This window comes from Vidua macroura, chromosome 17 (genome assembly GCF_024509145.1).
Source record: "Vidua macroura isolate BioBank_ID:100142 chromosome 17, ASM2450914v1, whole genome shotgun sequence".
NCBI classification, from domain to species: domain Eukaryota; kingdom Metazoa; phylum Chordata; class Aves; order Passeriformes; family Viduidae; genus Vidua; species Vidua macroura.
This window is the reverse complement of record NC_071587.1, coordinates 14,610,283-14,633,020: the sequence shown is the minus strand read 5'-3', so window position 1 is coordinate 14,633,020 and position 22,738 is coordinate 14,610,283. Positions and strand designations below refer to the sequence as shown.

Genomic DNA, 22,738 nt, shown 5'->3' with positions numbered 1-22,738 from the left:
TCCCTGCAGCGCCGCGTGCTCTGGGGACACGACACTGCCACCAGCAGCCAATCCTCCCCATGCGAGGAGACCAGCAGCCCTGAGCCCCAAAAAGGCTGGCACGAGGCCCGGACAACAAGTCATTTGTGCCAGCCCAGGCCCCTTCTCCCACTGTTTTTTGTTCCAGGCTGGATTTGGGGCAGGCCAGGGAAGGGTCAGAGCAGCAGGATGCAGCGATGGGGACGGTGCAGAGCCCGCTTATCTGTGCGGGGTCACGCCGGGACGTGGTTCCTGGAGCAGTGACCCCGGCTGCCACCCCGGCAGGACCCCATCCATCTCCCTGGCAGGCCTCAGTTAGCCTCCCTGCTAACCCTCAGCGCCGCACGCTGACAGACAGGACAGCAATTAAGTCCTCGCCGAACTAATTCACTTGAGCCTGTCTACATTTCAAACAGCTCTGGAGATAGGCTCTGTTTACAGAGCCTGCCGCCGTTTATTATTTTTTGGGGGGTGTTGCATGGAGTGGGGAGGGGAGATGACATTTGGGGAAGATAAATAGGGCAGAAGACCCTGTAAAGACAAAGGGCTGAGCAGGGCTGGCTCGGACAGGGCTGCAGAGGGGCAGGGAGAGCATTTCCCAGCTCCCAGCACTGGCTGAGGACGGGCACAGCTTGGTGCACACTCCCGGGCTGCTCCCAGCCTGGGCCAGGCTGGTGCTGTGCAGGCAGGACCTGCTCCAGCACAGGGGCTCTTGGACATCCTCTGCTGAGGGACTGGGATCATTTCCAGGCAATCCCCAGCACAGCAGGGCCCCAGCTCCATGGGCACCCCTTTCCTTCCCATCCCATGGCACACCAGGCACACACGGAGGGAGCCACAGATGCCCACACTTCCCTCCCTGGCACCTCTTTGGGACCTGGCACCTCTTTGCCAGGGAAACGGGCAGCCCCGAGCGAGCAGGAGAGCCCTGGCTCTCCCCTGCACAGGCAGGGAAGCTCAGCTCCCCTGTGGACACGGGAGAGGGCACGAGCTGCTGGGGCTGGGCCTGTCCCAGCTCCCCAGGGACCCTCACACCCACACCCTGTGCTGCCCCTCCGAGCCCTGCCGGGGGTCCTCGGGGGCAGTGTTACCATCCTGTGCCCTCCAGAATCAAGCCCTTGTTTTCCCAAAAGGCTGATCCCCACCTCCCAGCCCGGGCAGCGTTTTCCAGCAGCCATCCCCGGACTTGTGTGGGGCACTGGGGGCACACGGAGCCCACTCGGCCGCCAGGTCCCACTCAGGTATTTTTCTTGGCAAACAACAACTCCCTCCAAGTTGTTACACCACTGAAAATAGCTAATAAGGTTTTACTTGATTAAGCAGCGCGAGGCCTCACGATGCTGATGGTCACTTTTCCCCCTTGCCTTGTGCTGCTGCCACATCCCAGGTGGGAATCACCCGGCCCTGCTCCGGACAGGCCGCGTGCCCGCGGGGCTGCAGAGGCACCGATAAATGATAACAATAAAAAATACCTGTAACTACCCCCTTGCCTTTCCTTTGCTTAAATCAGGTCACGTCTGGAAGACAAAAACACTGCTTGGGAGTCAGGGTTTGGACGGTACAAAGGGGAGTGTTGTCTGGAAGGGCTGGCCGGCAGTCAGAGCGGCGCGGCAGTCGCTGTCCGGGCTGTTTGCACAGCAGCAATCCGAAATCGGATTTCACTGCAGCAGCAGAGAGTCTTCATCGGGTTTCTCCAGATCTGGGCTCGGGTCTATTTCTTGCTGCAAGGTTATTAAAAACACTTGAACCTGAAACAGACTCATTGTGTCCACACGTTTGCTGTTTATTATTATAAACAAGGGTGTCAGGGCCATTAAAAATAAATCAAAATGGGTAAAAAATGAGCAAGAAATACAAGGAAATGGAACGATTGAAAACACTCATCTCATCATCCAAGGCTGACAATTCCCACTCACAGGAATGCCTCTGTGCTAGTGAGAGGGGAAAATAACTCCTCATTTTTCTTTTCAGAAAACTGCATCCCTTGCTCAGCTGGGGATGCCAAGCTGGGGGGAATGGAGAGGAACAGATCCAACACCCAGCCCAGGGTCTGATGGCTCCCGGACCCTGACTGGGATCCCTGCTGGCACACATTCACTCCCACCAGGGATGTGAGCTCTTGCTGAGACTGAGCTGTGGGAGCTGCAAACACGGACAGGGCCCAGCCAGGGACACACCCGGGGGCCGACGGTTTGGGAAAAGCCACTTCACCACACATCCCTCCCTTCAGAGCATCTCAGCTACCTGACATTCCTAAAAATCGCTGAAAAGCAATCCTGAGCTGCATGCTGCTCTCGTTCACACCAGAACAGAGGTGTTACTGTACACAACACTAAAAGCTGTCCCTGTGGAATTACAACTGTTCCCTGAAGTCGGACTCTGGGCTCTGTCATGGGAGGACAGCAGTCAAGTGCCAGCCCCAGGCCTTGCTGACGGTGGGACAGCTGAGCCAAGGCACATGCCAGCACGGCTGCTGGCCCAGCTGACCCGATAATCTCATTAAAAACAGCACTGGGAGATTTCCCACTCCACACCCCGGGCAGTTCCACAGCCAGGTCTGGGGGAACCAAGGCACTAAAATCTGATGAAAGTGATGGAAAGTGTCAGGAGGATCTTGTTTTGTGGCAGTGGGAAACCACGGGGTCATTTCTTGTCACTCTTGTTTGAACACCAAAGCTCATGGGTGGCATTAGGAATATTTTAGAAGAACCACACATCAAAAAACAACTATATTTTTTAATGGATATAATAATTTAAAACATGAGTCTGCATGGTGGAGTTAATGAAATCTTCTCCTTCTGTAGGCCTACACAGACAAAAACCAAGCTTAAAAGGAGTGGACAGTGACCCTGCACAAGAAGAGACATTGAAAGGGTTTTTGTTGTACTTTTGGGGCAAGGGGTGGGGAAGGGACACAGGACCCGGGACTGTGTTTTGCTGGGAAGCATGACGACATCCAGGGAAGGAAGGGAACACTCTCAGCCTTCTGGCCTAAATTATCTGCTAACACAAATAATCAAATTCCAGGGACCACACTGCTCTGGCGCCACTAAAACAAGGGGGAGGCCCGGCCCCAGCACTGAGTGAGCAGGTGGCAGCCGAGCCTGACCCGCCCGGGACACTCAAGTGCGAGGTACAGAACTCTGATGCTCTCCAAGGAAGCAGCATCGTTCACCGGATCGTGGGAAGTTTTTAATGGCTCACTCAAGGCGAGGCCTCTGAAATGTTTATATTAATACGTACATGTTGGAGAGCCACTCATTTGGTCTCAGCTGGAAACCAGTCCAAACAGCTGAGAAACATCTGGCCGCTAACCTTGGACAGCATCTAATCTGGTAGCCCAGGGATTTAAGAGGTCTCTTCGGAGGGACAGAAGTTTGGCAGATCCTTGCTGAGATCTCTGTCCTGCTGTGGCTGCTCCTCACAGACCCCACGTCCAGCACCCACAGCGGCTGCACAGAGCTGCAGCCGGGCACCACCACCGCCCGTCAGGAGCACCCCAGGGTGCGCTCCCCCTGCCTCAAGGGGACACACAGCAGCTCCTTGCCAGCTCACCGAACCAGGCGTTTCTCCACCTCTGTGCCCCGGCCCACGGGCACAGGACTGGGGCAGCCCTCCAGCCTCCCCTCGGCTTGTCCTCCCTCTGCCTCACGTACAGCAAATCAGTCCCAGAAAGTCTCCAGCACTAGGCAAACAAAAATCCTTTTCTCTAAAGATCTGCAGACCGTGATCAAGGCAATTAGGAACACGTGCTTCTAAAGCAGAGCAAGTAGGAGGGGAAACGGCCCTATTGTTTCTCATGAAGATGGCTCAAAAGTTTGCATCCTTTTTCTTCTCAAAACTCCTGCTTGGTTGGCTTTTTCCTCCCAAAGAATCTTCAGCTTTGGCTATCCTGAAACATCCTTTGGCAAGTGGAAAGAAAAAGTAAGACAACATAAAAGAACAGAAGCTGAGCAATAGAGAGGGGGAAGAGACTTTTAGACCATTTGACAATGACTCTCTCCTATCACCCATCAAGGTTCTGCAGGGCTTTCTAGACATGTCAGGGCAAAGCCACCAACAACCTGGCTCAAGAGGCAGAGAAATAGGACAGGACCCACATTTCTGAAAACCCTTTGTAGGCTTTATTTAAAAGGAGATAAGGATGAAAAAAGGTGACAAGATGCTTGACAGATATAAAAGGATGAGCATTCAGCTTATCTCCCTATCCTCAGCATCATCTTCTCCTCTTTACTTTCTTGTGACAACAAATGTGGGAGACATCAGGGAAAATGTAAAGGCACAAGCACCAGGGATGTAGCACCTAGAAGGGAGGACAAGGAAGAAGATGCTCAACAAGGGCTAAAAAAGCCTCTTTCCTAGCAGACGCTGAGCACACTGGCTCTGGTCCAACAAAGCACTTAAGCATGTGCCTAAATTAAATTTGCCTTTACTGGGGCTCTTCGCAGGCTTCAGCACATTCTCCAGCAATCTGCTACAGCATGACCAGGGAAAACGAGGAGCTATTAAGGGACCTGAGTCTCAGTCAGCAGCCAGGTTAGTGAGCACTGGGAGAGCACATGAGCCAAGATTAATGCAACATGGCAATTCCACTGACAGGAAAACCCTTAGCCACCAGAAAAACCTTCTTAAACATAAAATAATAAGTAAAAAAGTTCAGGTATTAAGATGATCAGTATCAACTTCTCTTCAGCTTCTTTCAGCTCAAGGTAGGTAGAGCCTGATGCAGACATATTTACAGGTACCTGCAGAACTGGAACTCCCCTGTTGCAGGGCATGTCGGTGCCAGCTTGAAAAAGCACGCTGAACCCACCGTGCTGCTCCTTGGTGTGGCAAACACTGCCCTGTAGGAAAAGCACCGACCTCAGAGGCTGAACGGCCAATTCCCACAAACACCAGGGTAAGCCACCACCAGCTCCCACAGCCCTGGCAATGCCCTGCAGAGCACCTGGCAAAGGAGCAGGAGCACATCCCCTGCACGGCCCTGCGGGGTTTGGTGCCACAGCTCGGGGCTGTTGCCCTGCTCGCACCACCCCGCAGCCCCACGGGGCTCAGGGCTCTGGGATGGAGCCCCCGGAGCTGCCCCTGGCCAGGGTCTGCCAGGGCCGAGGGGCACGGCTGCTCCCCCTGCTCCGTGTCCTTGTCCCACGCTGGGATGAGCCACAGACAACGCCGGTGTCTGACAGAGCGGCTCAATACACACCCTGGCTTCAAAATTGTCACTATGATGACAATGGGAGAAATTGAAATTTCAAATATAAAGCACTGCACGGGGATGGATGTAAGAGAGCAGAAAGGGCACATTTCAGCACATACTCCCTACGTACACACAGAGAGCTTAATTCCAACACACCGAGGAGCAAACAACCATTAGTTTTTATTAACAATTCAGGTCTCACTGTGGTGCTGTGTTCCCCCAGCAGGTGAATGCCTGTTCAGTGGGACAGCCACGACACACAGGAGTGTCGAATTGAAAGCGATTCTGGATAAACGCGAGGAGCGGCTCCCGGACGAGGCTGTCCCGCGTAACCCGAGCAGCAGCAGCGGCCCCGCCTTGGGAAGCCTTCGGGCTCCCTCTGCCGTCCCCGCTCTGCTCCCAGCCCGGGAGGGACTGCGGGTGGCTCTGCTGGCACTGCCGGGCACAGCGGGCACAGGCTGGCTCAGGGACCCTCTGTGGGCACAGGCTGGCTCAGGGACCCTCTGCAGGCACAGGGGAGGCTCAGGGACCCTCTGCAGGCACAGGGCAGGCTCAGGGACCCTCTGCAGGCACAGGGGAGGCTCAGGGACCCTCTGCAGGCACAGGACAGGCTCAGGGACCCTCTAAGGGCACAGGACAGGCTCAGGGACCCTCTAAGTGCATAGGCTGGCTCAGGGACCATCTGCAGGCACAGGACAGGCTCAGGGACCCTCTGCAGGTACAGGGGAGGCTCAGGGACCCTCTGTGGGCATAGGCTGGCTCAGGGACCCTCTGCAGGCACAGGCTGGCTCAGGGACCCCCTGCACAGTGGGCACAGGGCTGGCTCAGGGACCCTCTGCAGGCACAGGACAGGCTCAGGGACCCTCTAAGGGCACAGGACAGGCTCAGGGACCCTCTGTGGGCACAGGCTGGCTCAGGGACCCTCTAAGGGCACAGGACAGGCTCAGGGACCCTCTGTGGGCACAGGCTGGCTCAGGGACCCTCTAAGGGCACAGGACAGGCTCAGGGACCCTCTGCACAGCGGGCACAGGACAGGCTCAGGGACAGTCTTGTGGGCACAGGCTGGCTCAGGGACCCTCTGCAGGCACAGGCTGGCTCAGGGACCCTCTGTGGGCATAAGCTGGCTCAGGGACCCTCTAAGGGCACAGGACAGGCTCAGGGACCCTCTGCAGGCACAGGACAGGCTCAGGGACCCTCTGCACAGCAGGCACAGGCTGGCTCAGGGACCCTCTGTGGGCACAGGCTGGCTCAGGGACCCTCTGCACAGCGGGCACAGGCTGGCTCAGGGACCCTCTGCGGGCACAGCAGGCACAGGCTGGCTCAGGGACCCTCTGCAGGCACAGCGGGCACAGGCTGGCTCAGGGACCCTCTGCATGCACAGGACAGGCTCAGGGACCCTCTGCAGGCACAGTGGGCACAGGCTGGCTCAGGGACCCTCTGCAGGCACAGCGGGCACAGGACAGGTGGGTCCAGCTCAGAGCAGCCTCCTCTGAGCGCTGCTCAGCCACCTCCAGCAGCACCTGCTCCAAGCACATTTGTCTCATGGCCAACCCCCCTGTTTTATTTCTTATCCCTTCACAGCTTTCTCTGAAGAGACAGTGCTTCGGGACACAGACAGGGCTGGCAGGGATCACCTGAGCACTTTGCCGGGCGCTGCCAGAGTTTGGATAAGCACAGGTGTGACTCGGCTTTGTTTCCACACCTCATTTCTGAAGCACCAACAAGCACCAGCCTGGGGGTGAACGGTCCCTTCCCCTCACAGGTGACACACACACAGAGCCACCATGCAGCTCCAATGGCAGCTGACTCCCAAGGAGCTGTTATTCCACACTGCTCTTACTTGGTTGTGGGAACAGCAACGGAGCTCTGAGGTGTCCAGAGAGTGCAACTCCTGGGGGAGAACAGTCACAGTGAACCCTTTTTCCCAAAGCAGCGTCCCCCTTTGTCTGATGCTGTGAACAGGTGGCTCCTGCCAGCACAGCTCCCAGCCAGGGTGGGACGCTCTCACCTGTACAGCTTGCAAAGCAAACCAGACGATTTCACGGGTTTAAAAGCATTACTTGAAGTAAGAAGGTTCAGGGAGGTCCCAAACATGCACCAACCACAACCTCCCAAAGAGGGCATGGGCACTCTGAAAAAGAGACAATCAAGCAGCCCAGTGTAATTATCACGTTGTTCCAATGCCCATTCACCACCTGACACTAAGCTATTTTCAACACACACGGTATTAGTCCCATTGTCTTCACAGACACCCTCGGGCCTGCCCCAGGAGCCAGCAGTATCCATTCCAGCAAGCTTCACAAAGCATCACAAGGCCATTCCCTGTTTCATTCCAGCCCAGAAACAACCTTGTTTCAGCCCATCACTGCAGGGAATACATCAGGACCTTCCAGCAATCACTTCACACTGGGAAAAGGCCAACATTTCACAGCCTTGTTTTTACCCAGACCGGGAGAAAAGCTCAGCTTGTTGCAGGGCACGTTGCAGGCAGGCACTCTTCACTATCTGAGGAAAACACTGAAAATTTCAGGTTGTGAAATACTCCTTGACCTTGACAGACAGTGGAACGTGCAGCTGTAGAGGGATTCCATTTCCTCGGGGCTCCAGCACAGCAAGGCCACGGCCCCGACAGCACCGGGGTCCCCTTGGCAGCTCCTGGGCCTCACCTGATGCTACCAACAGCCAAGTCTGGGGCAGCCTGAGGCTTCAACCAAAACTACAGATGCTCCTTGGCACAGCAGCAGCAGCTGGCTAGAGACAATTGCCTTTCACCACCACTTTACATTCTGTCAGCTAAACGTGATCTGCAGGAAGATACTTCCAACAAATCAAGAATTCCATAAGGGATCAAAATTCTAAACATAAATACAATTAAAGCCTTCTAATATTAATGCACACTTTTTATTATATTAAAATCAGGCAATGGTCTGATACAATAAAAAGGCTGCTTATGGAATACTGTTATGTTAAACTTTCAGTACAGAGGATGTTAAATCCTTACAACTAATATTTTCCTCAGAAGTTAATGGAAACATCAATTGTTCATTGACTTGACAGCTGCTGCTTTAAAATGTGTTTATTTTTACTCTTTTCTTTTTTTCCTTATTTTTAATTTTTTTTTTTTTTTACACAAACACTGAATTTTTCATAAAACTTAGGACACACTAGGTTGGTTTCCTGTAAGCTTGCATCCACATTGCAGCAGTTAGTGGTCCGGAACAGTAAACCAGAAAAGGCAGTGATTTGCCAGGATGCAAAGCCAATCAAGGTCCTTAATCTGCTGTGCCACCGCTTCCCCAAAATCTTCACTGAAGAGATTTCTAAGACTTACAGAACCCTAATAAAATCTACCACCCGGATTTGATTTGTCTGTGGTTGTTACATCTTTAGAAGGGGCAAACGCAAGTGCAACATTTTGTTAATTAACATTCTTGGGTCAATCCAAAGCACCAAAACACAGTGATTTGAGGGTACCTGGAGTGCATTCAGAATCTCTACGTGCAGAGTCTTCCCCACTGAAGTTTGGCAGCAGAAGGTTTGGGCAATCCTGGTAAATTACTGCTCTTTTCCCCACGTCAAAGCCTATCTAAGAGCACGGCCGTGGCCAGCTTGGCGGTGTGGCAGCAGTGCTGGAGGGAAGGGAAAACCCACGTTTGCCAGCAGAACAGATACTCTTGTTTCCCAGGCTGGTGAAGACTAAATTTGTTGCAAAACCAAAATGATAAGCAGAAAGGAACAGGTCAAGTTATTGCCCCGACACTCACCCCTGGGCCGGGGTGAGAAGAGTCACCAAGAGGGGCAAAAAGAAAGCAGCACCCCCACTAAAAAGAGGGGAAGAGGGAAGAGATAAAAAGAACCCTGAATCCCTCACCCAAAGCTCACGTCACTGGTGAGGGGGATCAGGAAGAGAAATACAATCTATGCCTTGGCCAAAGGAAAGAAGGAAAGCTTACCCCAGATTATCAGGGCGTTTAAAAAAAAAATAAAAACCCAAAAACGACCACAGTCACATTCAGCCTTTACTAGAGCGAGCACAAAGGGAGGGATGACTGAGGTTAGCACACATCCCCAGTAGTAGTCCATACAGCCCAGTGTAGTACTGGAAGCAAAAACCTTTGTGTCTACTCTAATAAATAGCCCTGAGCTTCGACTCTATTGCAAAAGACAGAGAAAGAAAAAAATAACCCAGGCCAGACACACAGCAAGGTGATTGTGGGATGGATCCTTTCACAGTTAAGTTGGATGTGCCACACTGGTCTTGACAGTAATAAATTTAAATAGACTTTTCCTGATACCAGAAGTTCAGCTATGTGGACAGTGGTTACACGACAGGATTATTTGTTATAGCACAACTTATATTTCAAATGAAAAAAAAAAAATTAGTATCATTTACAGTATCTCAAGAAAAACTTCCTTTGAATGGGAACTTCCTTTCCAGTATTTTGAGGTCTACAAGATGCATCTAGAAAATTTACTACTGTGGAAAATGAAGACAGCTTAAATTGAATAAGGGGGGCATGTTGGTTCTTTTTTTTAATTAATTGCTGTAACATTGTCCTTCAGGTGGCTGAGGAAGTTTCATATTTTCTTTAGACATCATTAGACGCCGAAGCTCTTGCAGAACAACTTTGATACTATAAGAATTCTGCCATTTTGCTAGGACTGATATGGCTCTGGGGTCCACCTAAAACAGACAAAAAGACCACTCCTGTCAGAATTGGTGCACTGGTTACACTTAACTCCCCCCCATCCCCAACTGAAGATCTCACAAGAAATCTGAGTGGGAGAAATCAAAAGCAAGTGTTTTCCTAAAAGCATAATAAATCTCCACTTGTCCACTTCCCTTCTACCCCCTTTCCTTCTCCAACAAAGAGCACCACAAGCAGTGAGGAGCTAAGCAAGCCACAAGTATAAACAAAGCATTGGAGCTGCACAAAAAAACCAACATTAAAATGAATAAAAGCAAAAAACTTACCACTCCATTAGAACTATTTACTCCATTCATATTAATTTTTGTTACAAATCTTACAAATGGAGGTGCTTCTGGATACTTAGGCCCACATTCTATTTTAAGGCTGTATATTCTGTTTTCATAAATTGTCTGAGGGGAAAAGAAAGGGGGAAACAATTACATCAGGCAGTTCAATAAGCATTTGGTTAAAGCAGTGGCTACTTTAGGAACATGGGAACTACCAAAGGTGTGGGCAGCCACGTAGACACTATGCTGGCTCCCTGTTTTGAGTTCACTTTGTAATATTCAGGGTATCAAACGTTCCTCCAGGGTAATAACTCTGCTGGCCTTTGTGCGTGCAGCAGGGAACAGCCCTGAGCTCCGTGCAGGGCTCTGGGGTCTGTGGAACACCCACCCACCCACCTGGGGAGCTCTGGGGTCTGTGGAACACCCACCCACCCACCTGGGGAGCTCTGGGGTCTGTGGAACACCCACCCACCCACCCAGGGAGCTCTGGGTCTGTGGAACACCCACCTAGGGAGCTCTGGGTCTGTGGAACACCCACCCACCCACCTGGGGAGCTCTGGGTCTGTGGAACACCCACCCACCCACCCGGGGAGCTCTGGGTCTGTGGAACACCCACCCGGGGAGCTCTGGGGTCTGTGGAACACCCACCCGGGGAGCTCTGGGGTCTGTGGAACACCCACCTGGGGAGCTCTGGGTCTGTGGAACACCCACCCACCTGGGGAGCTCTGGGTCTGTGGAACACCCACCTGGGGAGCTCTGGGTCTGTGGAACACCCACCCACCTGGGGAGCTCTGGGTCTGTGGAACACCCACCTGGGGAGCTCTGGGTCTGTGGAACACCCACCCACCTGGGGAGCTCTGGGTCTGTGGAACACCCACCCACCCACCCAGGGAGCTCTGGGTCTGTGGAACACCCACCTGGGGAGCTCTGGGGTCTGTGGAACACCCACCCACCCACCTGGGGAGCTCTGGGGTCTGTGGAACACCCACCTGGGGAGCTCTGGGTCTGTGGAACACCCACCTGGGGAGCTCTGGGTCTGTGGAACACCCACCCACCCACTCAGGGAGCTCTGGGGTCTGTGGAACACCCACCCACCCACTCAGGGAGCTCTGGGGTCTGTGGAACACCCACCTGGGGAGCTCTGGGGTCTGTGGAACACCCACCCACCCACCTGGGGAGCTCTGGGTCTGTGGAACACCCACTCAGGGAGCTCGGGGTCTGTGGAACACCCACCCACCCACCCGGGGAGCTGGCACTGGGGAGCCCTGGCTGTGCACAGCCAGTGCAGAGCACGTGCAGACCAAGCTGAAGCTCTGACAGTGGCACTGGTTTTGAGCAGCCCGTGTCACCAAGGTGACTCCTGGCTGTGGGACATCACACACAGCCTGGGAATGCCACCCAGTGCAGGACAACTCGGGGCAGCAGCACACAGGAACTGCAGCTCTGCACAGCTGCTCATTTTCCCTGCTGGAATCCAGCATAACACCCTCCCAGCTGCTGCAAGCGTGACTGCTTTCCACCCAGAGGGAAAGAGGACTTAGCTTTTGTCCCCAGCCAGCATTTCCACATCCTACTAAGAACCAAAATGGTAATAACTGAATGAGAGCAGTGTTAAAAGGAGGACAGCAAACAAGAATGGCTGCAAGTCCCCAGGATCTCTCTCAATACAGTCTGCTGCTTTCAAGCAAGAAGCTCAAAAGAAGTCACAACATATCTGGCAAGAAGATCCATATTCCTAAGTGAGCCAGAGAAACAGGAGAGGCAGAGCTGACTCCTCGGCAGTGATGGTCCTGTAGCCTTGGTTTGCAGCACGACAAGAAGTGCAAACTTCCATCACTGCTGGCAAGGCTGCATGCTCCTGTTTGCACATTTCTATTCCTATTTAATTTTCTAAATTAGATTTCAAGGTTGTTTAAATTTTCCATAAAGCCTATGCACACAGTGAGCTTTCTTCACAGCCTTAATGCAGGCTCATTAGCACTCTCCTAATGTTTGAAAATCAAATGCTGTTCTAGAAAACAATTTGGGTACATCATAAACAAATGAAATGCTCGTGACTGGGGAGAGATTAGCAAAGGCAGACAACAAGTAAACAACACTTCTGGGTGAGACAGAAAACACTGCATGTATAATGCCTTCATAATACATCTTCCTGTACAGCCTCACTGTATGTCAAAAAAGGCAACTGACAGAATGGGAACAGAGAGCAGAACATGATTAAAGGTAAAGATTTTCATATAATGACCTCTGAAATTACTGAGAAATGATACTGAGGCCAGATGTAGAAGACATCTGCTATTGCAGGAAGGAGAATTGGCTACTTGCTCTCCATCAAAGGATATTAGGGAAACAGAACAGTGAAAACAGACAAGTTCTGGTTTTAGAACACATGCACACATTCAGCACACAATTAAGTCCTCAAGTTCACTACTAGAGTGTAAACCCACAGTTTAGTAGGGATGGGGTAAAAAGAGACTACAACAATACTCCCACAAAGACCAGCTGCATTGTAAGATGCTGCTTTGGGAGGGGACATTCAGAGAGGAGACTGAAATCACTAAAATCTGAGTTTCCTCAGTCACCTGAAATTCTACAAGAGCTTGTCAGCACTCCTGCAATAAACAGCACCCCATAAACTGAACAGGAACAGCAGAAAAACCAGCACAGAGCATCCCCTGGCACCTGCAGCAGCTCCACTTGTAACCTCACTAGCTGAGGGATTCTGAACCTTGCTGGATTCAAGGCTACAGGACGTTAGAATTCTGGGATCTCGAAAGTTATGTCTTACTGAATCTGCAAATATAAAGCAGACAAGTAACAGAACTAACCAGAGAAAGGCACCAAAATTATAAGCAGAAAGCCATATAGACACATGAAACCCATTATTAGAAAGAACTTCAACATAAATCACTTCCTAATTTGTTTTTTTCACTTGTTTGCCTTTTGTTTATTTTCTACTTCAGTGGTGAGGTTAGGAGAAGGGGAATAAAAAAAGTAACAGTACTATTTTAGTATTTAAGTGGATACTTACTCTTGGAGGCCCAATAATCATTCCTGTCCATCTCGTAAGTGTCATATCTTCATCATCTTCAAGGCCCCAGCTAACTGTTCCATCCCCTACTCCCTTCTGACCTTCTTCAAGTTCTTCCAAAAGACGAAAATTACGAGGAACTTTTACTCCTGAAACAATCAGAAAAATATTTTCAGTTGAGAAATCTTGTAAAGAAAAAAAGCTAGATTAATTTCTCTGATACTTTCAGTCATTTTACAGATCACATTTTTGGCAAAACCATGAAAATACCACTTTTTGAATGACAATATTTCAATGTTACAAAAAAGCTATTCCCATATTTAGCTTGGATTTTACAAGCAAAATCAAGGTATCCCCAAATAAACATTCTAGAAGGCTGACAGGACACATGTTACGGCAGGCAGTAAAATGAAAGGAAATCTCTCTTCCCTCAAAGGTACACCCAGTATTATGGAGCTCTAATTAACACTTGTCTATATGATTTATAGTATAAAAATTTAGAAGTTTCTACAAAATGACACCATGAGAGGCTTGACAGCAGTCGACTCAGTCAGAGCTTTAAAAATACCTTTCAAAGCAAATAAAACTCTTTCATAACATTAGTAGGTTAATCTGAAGTTAATTGAAGTGGGCTTTGTCAGCAGCAATAGCATCCTTTGTACTTGTGACCTCCACCACCAAGGAATTTCAGCACTTTGTAATTGCTGGCACATTTCTCCTCAAAACAGACAACAAAACAGGGAGATTTCCTTCTCCCCATTACATTAATGGAAAACAATGGCACAGAGAGCTTTGGTGACACAGCCAAGGTCACACACCAAGCCCGTGGTGAAGGAGGACCCTGAACTCAGGCCACAGTGGGTTTCACTGCTCTCCAAGGTATCTGCACCCCAGGCACCCCAGAGCAGAACTGCACCCGAGCCCACTGCTGCTCCTTAGCCTGGGCTCTGTGGGCCAGGTTTTGGTGCTGGGGGGCTACAGGGCTGGCTCTGTCAGAAGCTGCTGGAAGCTCCCCCCTTGTGTGTTGGAGCCAATCCTGGGCAGCTCCAGGATGGATCCACTGCTGGCCAAGGCCCAGGACATCAGCACTGCTGGGATAAAGTTTGGGAAGGGACAAAGTTACTGCACAGGAGCAGCTGGAGAGAGGAGTGAGAATATGCCAGAGGAACACCAGACACCAAGGTCAGTGAAGGATGGGCAGATATGCCCCTGCAGCCCTCCTTGGCCATGGGCAAAATACAGAGGATCTGGCACTTTTAAACTCTCCTTTAAATATATTAATGACCTAAGGAACCTTAATGGCAGGGAGGATTTTGCTGCATAGTCAGTAGTGTCCAAATTTCATTCACTACAAAGCACGCACAAAGAAACCAAACCAGCAAATGCCTGAAGAGAGTGGATACACATCTAACGTGACCATATCCAGGAACATCCTGGGCAGCAGGGCTCAGTCACAGCTGCAGAAGCAGCACAGGAACTCGTCCAGCAGAGCGGTGCCAGCAGACACCAGACCTGTACTGGCAGAACCAGACCTCCCATCCGGGGGCTGCTGAGCAGCTCCCTGCCAAATCCCCTCCCAGCCAGACCCTGCTGTTTCCATGGCTGCTGAGCAACACAGCTCTTTGGCTGTGAAAGGAAATGAGTCAGCTGGGGCTGGTAAAGCCATTGCCAGGAGACTGCCCGAGCCCCAGACCCTGGGTGGCAACAGGACTTCCTGGGCACCACTGTCACGTCACCTCCACGTGACAAATTCCAGCATTTACTCTCCCACAAAATCTTTAAGCTGTGAAGTGTGTATCCTGTGTGCCCCAGGCACACGAGGGCTCAAGTCTGCAAGTCACACCTGAGCCACGACAGCCGAGCCACTCGTTTGTAATTCTATTCCCAACGCTCTCCATGCCGTAGTTTGGGGAGGGAGCAGCCCAGCTCCAACACCTGGGATAAGAGAGCTGGGGACACGAGGCACAGAGCACGAGTTGAAGGACAAGGTGCAACCTTTGCTTGCACACATCCCACCTATTTCCCTATTTTTGCTGCAGTGGATGCACGGGAGAGCTGCTGATGGGGAATGACTCACAGCCAAACTGCTGTCTGGGCTCCAGCCCTGCCTGCTGCTGCCCTGGGAAAAAAGGGCCAGGGGAGAAGGGCAAACACAAAGTCCTTCTGGAGGGGGCCCAGCAGCTCTTCCCCAGGGCAGGGGATGCCAGAGAGGAAACCCTGTGGCTGTTATCAGAACCCCAGCCAGAGCAGCCATCAGCTGGAGCCAAGGGAAGACCCGCCCGGAATGAGTCACATGAATGCCAAAAAATGCTCTCACCTCCACACCACAACATCACAATACTTAACAAGCATCATCTCAGTCTGTGCCTCCCTTAGTAACACCACTTCATAGTTATCAGTGGTGCAAAGACAATTGACTGGTATTTACTGAGACCAAGCTAAAGAACCCAGAGGAATCAGCTTTAGGGCAGACAGCCACACAGCAAAGAAGAAAACCAGAAGTGTTGCCTGTCCACCCTTCCTCTGAGCATCAACTCTGAGTGATCCCTCTGAGCATCACACCCTGTTCACTGAGCCAAGCAGGGATCTTTAAGTGAGCGTGTAATTAAAAATGACATCACCACGTACATATTTGAGCAGGTCACAACCAAGACTGAAAGGCAGCCTTAGTTCTGACATTTGCTACCCAGAGCTGGGCTTGGTTTTACAACCTTACGGGAAGAGAAGGCAACTTAATTGCTGAGCTCTCCCCAGATACAGCTGCTCTGATTCAGCATGAATCCAGCATGAATCAGAGCCATAAAAGAGTCACACAGGACTTCAGAGCTCTTTGGCAAGTGTGAGGTCCCCAGAGAGCTGGCGAGTCACGCTGTGCACCGACTCCTGCCACACGGAAATCTTACCAGGAATGAGTGCTCATTCCACAGGAACTGCTCCCTGTGAGCTCTGCAGGGGCGTCACGGCAAGGGGGTGCCCAAAGGGAAGGACACAGGTTTGAGTTTTATGCACTTCACAGAAAATAAAATGATCATGGCAGATGACTGGTAATTTTATAAGAGATGACCCTGTCCAACAGCATTGCTGCTTTCTAAACATGTTTTACCCCTAGTCTAAAGCTCAGGGTGTAACATGAAGGACCATCACCTCAGCTACCACAGAAGGTGCCAATTCAGCTTCCTCCCTGACACATTCTTGGGAAATTCATTCAATAGAAAGAGAATCACACATATTAATATAAAATATTATGCCCATATGACCATAAATGCTTTATATAAATAAACTTCCCTTAAGCAAGGCAGAATAAAGACCAGATTCATCTCCTTCTGGTTGCCATTAAGGCAACCCCATCTCCTCCTCATTTGCAGGCACCTGGGTCCTGCTGGGAGCCAAACCTCACAGGAATTTTATCACTTGTGATCATACACAAACACATCACCACCGTGTTTGATGTCCACCAAGATTCCTAGAAAGTGGCCAGATCTGTCCTAGGCACACACAGTAATGTCCATGCTGAAGTGTGGCAGCTGCAGAGTCAGGAGATGTCCTGTGCCCCCTGACAGCACCAGGAGTCCCCGGGTTTCCTTCTCCCACCCCCCAATAAATATCTTGCACAACACTCTCAGTGTAGCAATGGAGACTTCCTTGGCAGTAACCAAACCAACCTGTTTTTCTAAGAGCTCTTCGTTTAACACAAGAAAGCCTAAATAAAGTGAGAGGCAATTAAAAAGTAATCAGCTTGTCTAAAGTACTTTCAGTTTTGCATTTTAATTTAGCCTTCACTATAGTTCAAGATGACTCTCAAATAGCAGCTTCATTTGAAACATAAATATAGTAATATCTCAGTAACTGTTTCACTTGTAGCTTGCCTAACCTCACAGAAATACTCCCAGAAATGGAACTGAAAACCTATTTCAGAGCAAAAGGAGATATTCACTATTAATCACAGCAGCAAACCAGCGAAAGCTAAATCGTCACTGTATTGACTTGGCGAGCTCTCCAGTGACAGACCTGAACAGTCCTTCTCACAGAGCACCTTTCAGACACGTGTACTTGAGAAGCCTCAACCCCACCCACGACTTCACCAGCTACAAAATGTTAATGAAATAATTTTATGGCAACCAAAGAGGAGAACTGAACCACGGAGAGCTTCATGGAGCTGAGTTGCAGTTAAGAAGCTGCGTGACCTCGTCACATCCTCTTCAGCCTTCAACCAGATCAGGACCTTCTGTTTTCCTTGTCAGAAATTTCCCTGGCACCTCACAACCCAGCTGTTTGTAAACCAGTGAGTTGCAAGGCAGAGCCAGCACACTGAAATGGGGACAAAAGGAGTCTGACCTGGTCAGAATCTCACTAAAGGAAGAACAGAATTATCCTGAAAGACAGTTAAATGCCAGCTTGGACTTTTAAAGATCTTAAATCACTCTCAGATTTACCTTTTAATGCAGCACTACTAAAGATACAGACACACAACTGAATGTGTCTTGCAACAAGTTTAAGACTGATCTTATCAGGCTGAGATTTTTCTCACCTTACTCACAGACTACACTTTTCCATCTCCATTTTCCTCTGTTACACAGCCAAAGCGATTTCACATCCAGACACCTTGTGAAGCTGAGAACAGCACTGTGAAACCAGGCAGGCCCTGTGCCTTTGGGGGGAGATCCTCTCCTCCAATCCTTCTCATCAGTGGCAGTAGAACAAAAAATACACCTTCAAAAACTTCAACAACCCGTTTCTCTCTCCTTTCTAAAGTGAGATCGAATTAGAAGCATTTCTCTTCAGGACTAAAGCACAGGCACAGGGCACAGCACACCTCAGCAAAGCACCCCGAAAATGGGGCTCCAAGGAGAGGAACTGTCTTTTACTGAAGGCTTTTCCACATCTTCACTCTAACAAGTAACTCATCAAACTGGCCTTTCTGGACAATTTAAACTCTGCTTTCTATACTAGTTCCTGATTTACTGTAACTCAAGTGAGCTGAAATCCAACAGCTTTAAACACCTCTGCTGCCCAATACAATAAAGTGCTTTCTGTTGCTTGTTCCTGTGTATTCGATATTCAGCCTTAATTACATCCTTTCCAGTCTGTGTTTCATGTCTTTGCATTGACTGCAGATAATGAATTGGACAGCTTATCCTTGCAGCACTGGGACTGTAAAAAATACACAAGCCATTCCTTGTCACAATGGTATATAAGCTTTCTGAAGTGATGGAATGCTTAAAAAAAAAACTTTAAAAATAAAAGGCTTTCAGCAATTGTCACAAAAGCTTTCAGGAGACAGGAACTATGGATTTCATGCATTGTCTTTACAGTCACAATTTCCACTCTGATGATGCAGACAGGTGCTGAGATAATTTGCAGACACAAAAATAACTTCCTGTGCACTTCAACAATTGGAAGTGTTTTCTGTTCTGTGCAAGTTTCAGCACTGGTTCTACCTTTCAATCATTTAGGCAGGTTCCTTGGAAAGAGGTCACTAAAACACCAGTCTGAGGCCCCCAGGCACGGGCAGGGTCACACAGCCCCAGGTACAGGCACAAGCCCAGCTCATACCCAGGGGAATGGGGCACAAACCATCAGTAACTGTAGCTGCACTTGCAGGAGTTGAACAGCACCCTCACAGCTTGAAAATCCCAACTTTCACACCCTCACCAGTGTTACACTTGCTAGGATCCTTACCTGTCCACATATTTACTACACTAATTAGTACTGGTCTCAGTCAGAATGCTGCTTTTCAAACACAGTATGTAATTTGTATCACTGAAGATGAAAATATTCAATTCAGTATCATCTCGCAGGAGTGTTGAACTATTTACCTTTCTATTCAATCTACTGCATCCTTCTATTACAGTACACAAAGCTCTGCAATCAACTCCTCTGGCACTATTTCACATGCTCTTACAGCCCATCTTATTTAAGAATGCAGAATTTATCTTGCATTTTCTCTTCAATTACTTTCCCCCTACCCTCGAGTCTTTCACGTCCAGTCCCAGAGAGCCCTTGGTGCTGGCAGTGTTTCCTTTGAGATGAGGATGACTGACTGCTGTCCCTCCAAGGAGCCAGCGTGGGGCACCTGCAAGGCATCCCCTGGAGTTCACAGGGATGTTACAGGGTTAGAAACAGACCCTTTCCATACACTGCACTACCCCCAAGGTGTGCTCTCCTCTGGCAGGAGCACTAAGCCACGTGTACCAGCACTGTCACAGCCATGCACCCAAGGACTGGTTCTTCTGCAGTTCTCCACCTTCCTCAGACTTGGGAAAACTTAGATCTGGGCAAACCATTTTGCTACCCAGCCCCTCCAGGCTGTTGGTAAACACAGTGCCTCACAGCCCTGCAACAGAGCCACTAAACTGAACTGTGAGGGAAAAGTGGGTTAAGTGAGGTCATTGAACCTTTCCCAGGGAGAAAGTGAGAGAAACACAATTCCCCAGGCCAGCACGGCTGGGTCTGGACTCATTATAAAACCCCAATCTGCAGGACAGCACCGTGGTGCAAGGTCTGCCCTGTAACTGCAGCCCAGCCAGTGCAGGAGCCTGCTGGATTCCCTGGATTCCTGCTAGATCACCTCTGGCAGCTGAGCATTCCTGCAGGACCCTCAGCCTGCAGGATGGGCACACACAGAGTGGAGTCTCCTACAAACAGCCTTATTATTAAACTCAACCCTTTATTTTTACTCATATAGTAATGGGGTGTGTGAGAAACCCACATCATCAGCAACACAGGATTCCCCTCTCTCAGTGGTACAGATGGACCCCACATCCCAACATTCCTTCCAGGCCGAGGGTTGGGTTTTTTCCCTTGTTAATAATCTCTACCTGCCTATCTATCTACCTGTCTAATTGCCAGGACCAGCCCTATGACTTTTTTAGGTCACAGGGACATTTGTTACCACTTCTTCCTCTGGGTCAATAGCTGCTTTTGAAGACAGATGAGCATTTTTCATCTTCAGTTTGTGTTTAGGCCCCATCGCTAAACCACCATGAACTCAAGATATCACATATATTCCAGTGTTTTACAGACAAATACGAACACATGAAGACTCCAGGGAAGAAGCTTTAGCAATCTGTGCTTCCCAGACGAGTGAAGGCAGTACTGAGGCACGCTGCCAAGCCCCCAGCGAGGGGTCAGCAGGGGACAGCGAGGCGTCACCTGCCTGTGCCAGGCCATGCCCTCACTGCAGGGGCAGCAGGGACCCACAGAGCCTGCACTGCAGTGCCACTGCCAGCACCCGGGCACCGCGCTGCCCTTGCCACCAGCTCGGAGATAGCTGTCCTTTCCCAGCCCTGCAGAGCGCTCTGAGGGCAGCCCGTGAGCTCCCCGGAGCCGCAGCCCGAGCTCTGGCTTTGCTGCGGACGCGCAGTGCTCCTGCAGCACTGTAAGTCACCCCTGGAGCAGCTGCGTGCCCGCGCTGCACACGGGACACCGTGGCCCTGCTGCCAGCGCTGGGGACGCGGGACAGCTGTCACAAACCCCGGGGACAACGGGAACAACGCACCAGACACAACGCGGCCAGCAGATGCCAGGGAACAAGAGCCTGTCCCAAAGGCCGTGCTGGGGCTGTCACCGCAGCCCAGCCCCTTCCCACACGTGCCCCCCATGAGCACCTAACAATTCTCTCACAGGGCTGCACTGGCTTGAAAAGGAAAGTATTTGCCTCGTTCTTCCAGGCAAACACAAACTGCGAAGTCAGCAGCTTGAAAGGATCGCTGAGAACGCGGAGCAGGCAGGAGAACGTGACCTAAGAGGGGAAGAAGGGTCCCTTCCTCCAAGCCACAGCTTCTGTGTCTTTACTCAGCACGTTCAAACACAGACCTGTAGCACAACTGTCGGGACAGCGACCGCTGCACTGAATCAAATTTTCATTAACTTGATTATTATGAATTATGCGCATTGTGATGTGACGGTAATCCTTAAAATCTGAGTGGTCATTGACAGAGAACTATCTGTACAAAAAGAACTCCAAAATACTCCTATTATATCTCCTGCAGTCACCTTCTGGTGAGCACAGTCAAACTTTGGAGAGTGCATTTTGGAAACAAGCACTACAGGGGCACATGTGAAACCCTCCACGGACTGGGAAAACGGGAAAATGAAACTGCCTCAACAGAAGTGACTCTGATTTACTCGATCTGTTGAGGTTCATTAGAGGATGTCAACAGGAAAAAACCTCACTCCAAGCCTAGCTGCGGTACTTTTGTTTAATATGTAATGATAAATGCAAAGGGCGAGTGTGTGCAACTGCTTAAGGCTGGTGCGTGGTGTGGAGCAGGTTTGAAGGGAATACAAACCGCGCTGCCTTCTCGGAGCGCGCCCGTCCCGAGCGGGAGCTGCACGGCTCTCGCGGACCGAGCCAGAACGGCTTTTACAGCGCCCCATTTCGCTCCGAACCTCCGGCCACAGCCCGGCACCACCGACAGGAGAGCACCGCGCTCAGCCCGCCCGGCGGAACGGCCGGGAGAGGAGCGCGGCAGGAAAAGAGGCGGAACGGCGGCCCGGGCTCCGGGGCCCGGCCCCGCCAAGGGCTGCGGCCCGCCCGGCCCGGCCCGGTTCCGGCGCGCCGGGACACGAGTCCCGCGGGGCCCGAGCGGCCCCGCCCGGCCCCAGGACGCGCACCGGGGCCGCTCCCAGCGCGAGGCCTCGGGAGGCGCGGACGGGCCCGCCGGGACCCGCGCACGGGAGCGGGGACGGCTCCGGCTCCACCCCCGCCCCACCGGGCCCCGCTCGGGCCGCGCCGCCGCCCCCTCCCCCCGGCCGCGGCCACCCCTCCGCCGGGCGCCTCCCGCCCCGCCGCCCCCGGCCGCGGCCCCGCGGGTGCCCCGGGGCGGGGCGGCCCCGGCGCGGCGCGGCCCGGCCCGGCCCGGCCCCGCTCACCCGCGCCCGTGGTCGCCGCCATCTTGCGCCGCCGCCGCCGGCCCCGCCCCCGCCTGACGTCACCACAACGCGGGAACTGCGGCCACGGGCGCGGGCGGGCGCGCTAAGGGGAGCGGGCGGCGGGGCGGGGCGGGGCGGGCCCGCGCGGGCAGCTCTGTGGTGCACGCGCGGCGCTCCCGCAGCTCCGCGGCGCGGGCGGGCGGGCGGCACCGGACACCGGCCCCGGGGCTCCGGGACACCGGGACACCAGCGCCGGGGCGGGCGTGTAGCACCCCTTACACTGCGGCCCAGCTTCCCCCGGCCCGCTCCCCTTCCTGCATAACACGAAAAAAAAAGAGTGAAAAGAAATGGGAAGGAAATGAGTTCTGCTTCACTTCGCTTTATCACGCGCTGAGAAAACGGAGCCCCAAAACAGCCTCTGAAAGCAGCCAGAATAATTCCGAAGTTAAATTATTATTGCTTGGAGACCCATGGCAGTGAGCCCTCCCAGACTCAGCCTTGGCAGCCACGGGAGCCATCAGTGGCCCCTGAAGCCGCTTTAAGGCAGCAAGGCTGCTCGCACTGGCAGGATTTATTTACCCAGAAACATTTCCTCCCAGCCACGCTCAGCACGGGCCGGCTCGAGGCAGCAGGAAGGAAG

At 51.7% G+C, this 22,738-nt stretch overlaps 1 protein-coding gene across 6 annotated transcripts; it reads right to left on the bottom strand.

Annotated features, from left to right (window-relative positions):
• Nucleotides 1-9,722: 9,722 nt before the first annotated feature.
• Nucleotides 9,723-22,161, bottom strand: UBE2V1 (ubiquitin conjugating enzyme E2 V1). Of its 6 annotated transcripts, XM_053992707.1 has the most exons (5): nucleotides 15,302-15,523; nucleotides 15,068-15,173; nucleotides 13,225-13,373; nucleotides 10,191-10,316; nucleotides 9,723-9,899 (listed from the first exon to the last, which is right to left on the bottom strand). In XM_053992707.1, the coding sequence occupies exons 1-5, from the start codon at nucleotides 15,476-15,478 to the stop codon at nucleotides 9,753-9,755; spliced, it is 705 nt and encodes a 234-aa protein (XP_053848682.1). In that variant the 5' UTR covers nucleotides 15,479-15,523; the 3' UTR covers nucleotides 9,723-9,752. The 6 variants fall into 6 exon arrangements, with proteins under 6 accessions (XP_053848682.1, XP_053848687.1, XP_053848688.1 ...); XM_053992712.1 differs by lacking the exons at nucleotides 15,068-15,173; nucleotides 15,302-15,523 and adding an exon at nucleotides 22,099-22,161; XM_053992713.1 differs by lacking the exon at nucleotides 15,068-15,173 and having other exon boundaries at nucleotides 15,302-15,371.
• Nucleotides 22,162-22,738: the final 577 nt, after the last annotated feature.

Excerpts from the sequence above, each read along its gene's own strand:
- UBE2V1 (XM_053992707.1), bottom strand. The coding sequence starts at position 15,478 with ATGGCTGCTCTGGCTGGGGTTCTGATAACAGCCACAGGGTTTCCTCTC. Across the intron at positions 10,317-13,224 it reads TGATTATTGGGCCTCCAAGA|ACAATTTATGAAAACAGAAT; the intron begins GTAAGTATCCAC and ends TTTTCCCCTCAG. Across the intron at positions 9,900-10,190 it reads TAAATAGTTCTAATGGAGTG|GTGGACCCCAGAGCCATATC; the intron begins GTAAGTTTTTTG and ends TGTCTGTTTTAG.